Here is an 8,137-nt window from a genome sequence, read left to right as displayed (position 1 = left end):
CCATGACGACCCATGATGTGGCCGGCAAGAGCGTGAGCTGCAAAGCTGCGACGTCTGTCTCCGTCGATGCTACAACCCGCGTCACCAAAAGCTCCTTCACCAGTCGGAGCTACATCCCGACGAGCCTAGTGTTGTAACCAACGTCGACGCTTGCTACAACCAACGACCACAATTCTACAACCATTCATGGCGATGTTGTGATCTGCGATGATAACGACGATGATTTGTTGTAGATTTTGCTATGATTGGCAACGACAGGTGCTACAACCATTCATGGCGAATGATGCGACCCGTGACGCCGCCACCGACAATTTTGCTGCAACCGTCTTTGACACTTGTTACTATCGGAGATGACAATTCCTACAACCATTCATGACGATGACTAGAGCCGTCGTTCATGGAAATCAAGGAAACATTGTGACCGACATTCATGGAAAGCTATGACATGTGGCGCAAAATCCTTCAACCAGCTACGAAAAAAGCTTCAACCGCCGCAAGCTTGAGCTACGAGGAGAACTTGAGACCATGGAGCACCCATAGTCGCTGGTATAGCGAGCTGCTCACCACCGCAACCAAGAGCAATAAGGCTGCTGTCGTGGGCAGGGTGCCTGCTGCGGGTGGTGGGAAGAGCGCGCATGATGATTTAAGGAAAAGGAAGATGTGACAGAAAAAAGGGAAAATGAAGGGGGGGGGGGGCAGGTGAGTGGCTAAATCGCACAGTCAAAAGATTTTGTATCATGCGATGAAGTGAGGCCACCGGTCCAAACCCTGGCCTGTCGCCCGCCGCGTAGCAGTTCCATCTACTAAAACCCATAGATATATTTTTACACCGAATTGTCATACAAGAGTCACATGGATCTTGCTCCAAAAATATGTTACAGACATGTGAATAGCATAAAAACAGTAAGATGACATAATAAAGTGCATTGCAAAAGACTATAATTTATGATATCTTTATATACTCGTGTTAGAAATTTCATGGACAACCAATAGACATCGCCTGATCGACACAATAGGAGAGTAGGACTAGCAGAAGGCTGCACTATCGATCCGAGAAGGATTAACAAGCGTACTACTATAAAAGGGTCCAAAAAAGGGACGAGATAGTGGAGTCACGAAGCATCCGGTTGGGGAGCCTGGCACGTGCCGACCACGTGCCCCGCGAAATCGCCGCACGCACCTCACCGTCGCGGCGTAAACTCGCACAGAAACGCATCTCGATGTCCGCCCACGCCGTCCCCGGCGCCGCGGGAGACGCCGGCGCGGCCCGAGCCGACGATGAGGCGCGCGCCCTCCTCCCCGCCTCGGTGCCCGGGGGCGACCACGGCGACTCCGGCAGCAGCAGCGGCGGCGAAGAGGAGGAGGACCTCGAGGAGCGCGCGTTCGAGGCGTCCGAGAAGGTCCTCGTCTCCATCTCGGACGACCCAGACGCGGACGCCGACCTGGAGGCGCAGCTCGCCTCGTCCTCGGGGTCGCCGCCCTTCTCGTGGCGGAAGCTCTGGCTCTTCACGGGGCCCGGCTTCCTGATGAGCATCGCGTTCTTGGACCCGGGCAACCTCGAGGGGGACCTCCAGGCCGGTGCCGCGGCTGGGGACACGCTGCTGTGGCTGCTCATGTGGGCCACCGCCATGGGACTCCTCGTGCAGCTCCTCGCCGCGCGCCTCGGGGTCGCCACCGGCCGGCACCTCGCCGAGCTATGCCGCGACGAGTACCCTGACTGGGCACGCCGCGCGCTCTGGCTCATGGCCGAGGTCGCCATGGTCGGCGCTGACATCCAGGAGGTCATTGGCAGCGCGATCGCCATCAAGATCCTTAGCAATGGGTATCTGCCGCTCTGGGCCGGCGTTGTCATCACCGCCTTGGATTGGTGAGTTTGGACTTTCTCTCATTGGCTGTTGAATTTTTTATTTGCAATTGGAGTAATTTGATTGTATACAAGGTGCTAAATCACAGAATAGTTCCAAAATAAGTTACTTTTTTGTCTAATCAGCATTAGGGATTTTTCCAAAAGATGAGAAACCGGAAAAGTGATTTTTGTCCCAGTCGTTGCTAGTGACATTTGGGTGAGGTTTTAGTGTTAGATCTCAGTTAGTCATTTGCTTACTGTTACTGCTGATGGTAGTGTCACATTAGTTTGAGGACCCAGCATGGTTAGGTGTTGGTTTGGTGCAGATTTGATTGTAAATCATTATGCACGCTTGCTTTAATTCTCAGCTATAGGAATGCTTCATCTTTTTTGTTGAGGTTGTACTACCAGTGATGTGACAAGTGATGATGTACATTTGGCCCACTTTTAATTCATTCTGCCCTATGAGATGAGGGTTGCTGACATTTAATTTACCTTCCTAGACAAGAATCTCAAAATTTTAATTAGAAGTTTCAAGTTTGAATTCTAAATCGTTTTTTTTCTATGTAGCAACTATAGAAACTGTAATTTTCTTAACCATTGCAGTGAAAAGATCAGAGAAGTTTGTTATGCGATTGATTGGCACTTGGTTTTATTTAAAACTTAGAATCACATTGGTGGTTGGGGATGGCTTGCATGGGTAAACACCGAACCAAGTAGTAATCAGTTTTCCTGAATAGTGGCTAACTTACTGGGGACGATTCCTGCCAACTTTATTTGTGATCTCCTTGTTAGATTTTGTTCCCTAAAACGTTGTGTTGTGCTCTTCTCATCCCGAGATATTGTGGCATGAGTGTACCGTATGATTTTCTTGACCTCTGATTATAAAGCGAAGGTCTATACTGGCTTTTGCATGATGAATTAATGCTGCTGACATATGCATACATTATTTCACAAGAGTTAGATGTTAGGAACCTTGTATCCAAAAGTATGCTTCTTAGCCACTTCTTAGTATTCCTGTGATTCTTTATGTTAATTTAATGCTTTTGACAGGAGTTGTATTCTGTGAAATTACTTCTTATTTGCATCTCATTCAGAATTCTACGAATGGTCCTTGAATTGCGTATTGATACTGACATACACTTTTTTTCCAAATGGTCACAAACTCACAATTCAGAACTATTCATTTGTTTATAAATAGTAGAACTGATATTGTTATCTGAATGTATACCTTCGCTTTGGGCCTGGATGAGGCTAACATCACTGTACTTTACATGTTTAGTTATGTGCCGTTAATATGTCTATTTATATAATCTAAGGCAAGAAAGCTATGTAGCTATATTGTTTGAATCTTCAACTTACCTTGTTATTACCTTTTGTCAGTTTCATTTTCCTTTCTCTTGAGAACTATGGTGTGAGGAAACTGGAAGCTGTATTTGCAGTTTTGATTGCAACAATGGCAGTGTCCTTTGCATGGATGTTCACTGATACCAAGCCCAATGGGAAGGACCTGTTAATTGGTAAGGATCTCATAGATTAGCCTTTGTTGATTTAACTTGTCCCCTACACTCCTGTCCATTGATCACGCCTAATTTATCAACAGGTATTTTGGTTCCAAAATTGAGCTCTAAGACAATTAGACAAGCAGTTGGGGTTGTTGGCTGTGTTATTATGCCCCACAACGTGTTCCTCCATTCAGCGCTTGTGCAATCGAGGAAAATAGACCCAAAAAAGGAGTACCAAGTCCGTGAAGCATTGAGATACTACTCAATAGAGTCAACGGTTGCACTGGCTATATCATTCATGATAAATCTCTTTGTCACAACTGTTTTCGCTAAAGGATTCTATGGTAGTAAAGAAGCCGGCAGTATCGGCCTCGAAAATGCTGGGCAATATCTACAAGAGAAGTTTGGTGGCGGCTTTTTACCTATCCTCTACATTTGGGGGATTGGGCTATTAGCCGCCGGTCAGAGTAGCACAATAACAGGAACGTATGCTGGACAGTTTATAATGGGTGGGTTCCTAAATTTGAGGTTAAAGAAATGGCTCAGGGCGCTGATCACCCGAAGCTTCGCAATTGTGCCGACTATAATTGTGGCTCTGTTCTTCGATTCATCTGACGCACTTGATGTTCTAAATGAGTGGCTCAATGTGCTTCAATCAATTCAGATTCCTTTTGCACTGATTCCTCTGATAACCTTGGTATCCAAGGAGCAAGTCATGGGAGTTTTCAGAATAGGTCGTAAAATGCAAGTAAGTCCTTAACCCCAGATCTTGTCCTTCTCCTGTTTTTTCCTTCATGATTGTGCACCCTTTACTTTTTTGCATGCTCGGATGTTCTGTGTGAAAAGCATTTACCTAGCCACACCATATTCTCTGGAGGGATTTATGTTTAATATTATTCATGTGCAAGTCTGTTTCTAGGTTAAAAATGTTGGCACATTAGTTTGCAAATAATTGCAGTAGTGTAACCAGTGTTCCCTTATGAAAATTGTAGAGGCTAGCTGTGATATTTTTTGGTTCACGATTCTAGATTTTGCTGCACAATTCAGTTATAGGTGCATTCTTCAACAAAAGCTTTGTCGCTAAATTCACAAGTCATATGTTTAGTTAAATGAGCAATATTTTTTCTCCAGTGTTTATCTGTTTTTCTAGGACTTGTATTTGACAAATATATATACTAAATCAACATTTGCACAAGCTTATAATGTGATCACCCTGATAGTATTTTGTCTAGCCCCTTTGTTTAAATTTTGCATTGTTCAAGATGACGACGTTCTCACCATGTTTGGGCATTTCCATGCAGGCTGTAACCTGGACAGTGGCTGCATTATTGATCACAATCAACGGCTATCTCTTGTTGGACTTCTTCTCGTCTGAAATACGAGGTCCATTGTACGGCTCGCTTCTCTGCGTGGCAGTACTTGCCTACGCCTCATTCGTATTGTACCTCATTCTGCGGGGCACCGAAATCTCCAACCAGATGATCGTGGCGATACGCAAGAGGTTGTCATGACAGCTGTAACAAAATTTTGCTCTCTTATTACACAACCGTAACCTCTGAACCTATAGAAGGCTTCTCTTCCGAGAACAGAGACCGGGGATCCACAGTGTACAGTGACATTTGAGTTGTTGAAATAGACCCGAACCGCTGTTGAATTTGGTTGTAGCTCTTTGACTCGTCCGGAAGGGGGAAAATTTACAGGGCAGTGAATTGGTGATGCAGCTGAACAGCCTCGCGTTCATTCTTTTTGCCTAATTCTTTATTGGGACTAAAGGCGTAGAGAAAGAGAAGAGTACAAGCGGAAGAAAGCAGTGTAATCTTATCCTTCATCTGTACATGAAAACATTTCTATCTGGACAGCGAATGTGATGACCCAATTCTGACTATTGTTTGTACGATTGTCCTGATGATATGTTATTGGTACGGATACTTCGGTGCTGGGAATATACTATAGTGTCCTTAAAACTACAATATAATTTTCTTGTTGTTAATATAAAGATATTGGAAGCTTTTGCTGTGCGAAAATAAGAATAGATACTTTGATGCCTGGCGGGAATCTATTCCTGAAACTGTCATACTGCTATAGTGGAGGATGATGATGAACAAAATAAATACGAAAAGATCGGCATGTACACAGCCTCTTTTGTGTCTACCCCTATAAGAATCATGGAACAGCACGGTCAGGTGGACAGGATCAGTGCCCTACGAGGACGGTCTCTATAACTTGCGTTTCACTGATGTTGCCTTCCTTGATGATGAACATCATCCAAAGGAAAGACTAACAGGGCCATCTCCTGTCAGCTATAGAGAGGAGAGAACCTGATGTTGTCTGTATCAGTAAACGGGTGTAGAACTGAAGAGTGGACCATGTTCTCTCTAACTCTGTGGTGATAGCGCTCTCTGCGACCAACCAAAGTGAGAGGCACAAATTCTCACCAGCTAGAGGATTCCAAACTTTTGCCTCACCCTTCGACATCTCATCTCTCTAGCTGCCTACCAGCTGGCATATGTGGTAAGCTATAAAAGAAAACCCAACAAAAAAAAATCTCTCTAGCTGCCTAGATTGAGCTTAACTCTGGTCACAGGTAAGCTTGTAGCAGAAGACGTGCACACGTATATGGTATGTGCGTCCGTCGTGTACTCTCCTAATAGAGTGTTTTTTTAGGGAAAACAACAAAAATAGTGTTTATGCTATAAACTTTTCTCTTTGGTTGTTTGGCTTTGAAGAGTAGTGTTTTTCTTTTTCTTTTTTGGGGCGTAAGAGTAGTGGTGATCGAAGAATCTAGGCGCTTTTTTTTTTTTTGAGAATTAAGAATCTAGGAGATCCTCCTATTTGACACACTATGTTTGCTCCTCACTCCCTGGGCCCTCCATCTCACCGGTTTTCTTCCGTATGTATCAAATTACTCAGTTTTCCAGCCGGTTTCCCAAAAAAGACTGCTCCATTTATTTTTGATAGATTTTAAAAATAGATTATTGTAACCTTTTTTCGGAATTTACAAAAAAATCTATTTTTTGAAAGATGTTCACACAAATTTAAAATGTCCAGTAATTTTATAAAATGTTTAAAGTAAAATAAATCATCTAGAATTTTTTTAAAAGGTTGACAAAATTTAGAAAATGTTCTATATTTTTCAAAATTTTGTTATTTTTCAAACATAGTCATGCATTTAAACGAATTCTTGTATTTCAAAAATATTGTTTTATTTTCAAAAAGTTCATAATTTTTTAAACATACTAAAAGTTTAAAGAACTTTGTGCATTTTAAAATGTTCATGAGTTATAAAAAATGTTGTCAAGTTTGAAAATATTTATGATTTTTATTAAGGCAAAAAGAAAAAGAAAAAACTGATACAAAATCAAAAGAAAAGAAAAAGGAATAGATAAAAGAAATACCAAAAGGGAAATGAAAACCTGATGAAAATTTAAAGACTGCAAGGAAAAAGTTGGAATAAAACTAAAAATCCCAAAGAAAATTGTCCAAAACCAAAAGAAACGGAGCATCTGAAAAAGCGAGTGAAAGAAAATGGGCTGGAGCCGATAGACACCATCCTAGCCAATGGAGCAACGCCAGGTGCGCCGTCCCATAATTTTATGTTTTACATAATGAACGTCAAACAGGGAAATCGGAATCTAGGGAAGGTTTTTTTTAGAAATATCGAGGATGGTATGGTTGAAGGACACTGGCTGTGGCAATACTTGTATTAGGCCACATTGGACCTCCTGCATTTGGCCCGTCAATATGGCGGATTCAGAATGGCTATTCTCTGGACCGAATATTCGCGATGTCTTTTATTTGGGAACACAATATCTAGAAAAAAAGAAGACAACATGAATATTCGGACCATAGAATAGCCATTTAAGAAATGGCTGGAGCAGAAAGATACTCTGTTTTGGTTAGCCCTCAGCCCCATCGCCCCACGTATTGAATCTTTTTGGTCAAATGCACGCAGGTACGACTACGATACACCAAACAAACGCGACAAATTAGCATGCTGAAAATAAATCGATGAATATTTTTTTAAATCTTTGAACAGTTTCTGAATGTATAATCCTTTTTGAAATTCATAAACATTTTTTCAATATGTGACCATTTTTTTAATTGATGATATTGTTTGAAATTCATGAACTCTTTTTAATTCATGAACATTTGTTTCAAATTCACGAACATGTTTCAAAATCATGAGTGGTTTTGAATCTATGAACATTTTGTTTCTCAAAAAAGCATAAAAAGAAGCACGAATTTGTGAACATTCTCATTCATGAACATTTTCAAAAATTCTGAACTTTTTTTAAAAGAAAATAAAAAGAGAAAAAGAAAAAAAAATGATGAAAAAAGAGCCGTCCGCGCCCACAATGGGCTGGGCCCAAAGTCTGTGTTGGTCCATGTAGGTCTTTCTTTTCACCGGTCTTTTGGGAACTTTTGCATTATTGTTTTGATGTTTTTTCGGGCTGGTTTTCTGTTGGCTTTTCCCCAGCATGGGTTTTGCCGGCTTTCTTATTTTCTTTTCATTTTTATATCTCAACATGTAACACATTAATCGCAATGCGCCTCAGGCGTTTCTGGAGTGAGGCAAATCTTTACTCATAGTGTGACTCTCAAGAGTGAAAACTGTGAGATTTCGGCTGTGACACCACTGCCGCGGACTGCTTCATCCAGGATAAGATACTAGGAAAACATGGACAGAATTTCAACCCTGCTTAGTGCTGACGACTAGATGTTGATGGGAAGAGCCGAAGAAGAGTGCAACGTGCATCGCCAAAGATGTTGTTCATCTTCCTGTTCT

The 8,137-nt window shown here is 42.2% G+C and overlaps 1 protein-coding gene across 1 annotated transcript; it reads left to right on the top strand.

Moving 5' to 3' along the window:
- The first annotated feature begins 1,102 nt into the window (after positions 1–1,102).
- On the top strand, positions 1,103–5,294 carry LOC119307645 (metal transporter Nramp6-like). The gene is made up of 4 exons (XM_037583716.1): positions 1,103–1,867; positions 3,230–3,366; positions 3,450–4,099; positions 4,653–5,294. The coding sequence occupies exons 1-4, from the start codon at positions 1,221–1,223 to the stop codon at positions 4,860–4,862; spliced, it is 1,644 nt and encodes a 547-aa protein (XP_037439613.1). The 5' UTR covers positions 1,103–1,220; the 3' UTR covers positions 4,863–5,294.
- Positions 5,295–8,137: the final 2,843 nt, after the last annotated feature.

The sequence above is a fragment of the Triticum dicoccoides genome, chromosome 5B, assembly GCF_002162155.2.
Source record: "Triticum dicoccoides isolate Atlit2015 ecotype Zavitan chromosome 5B, WEW_v2.0, whole genome shotgun sequence".
NCBI classification, from domain to species: domain Eukaryota; kingdom Viridiplantae; phylum Streptophyta; class Magnoliopsida; order Poales; family Poaceae; genus Triticum; species Triticum dicoccoides.
This window is presented reverse-complemented; position numbering and strand designations above follow the sequence as displayed.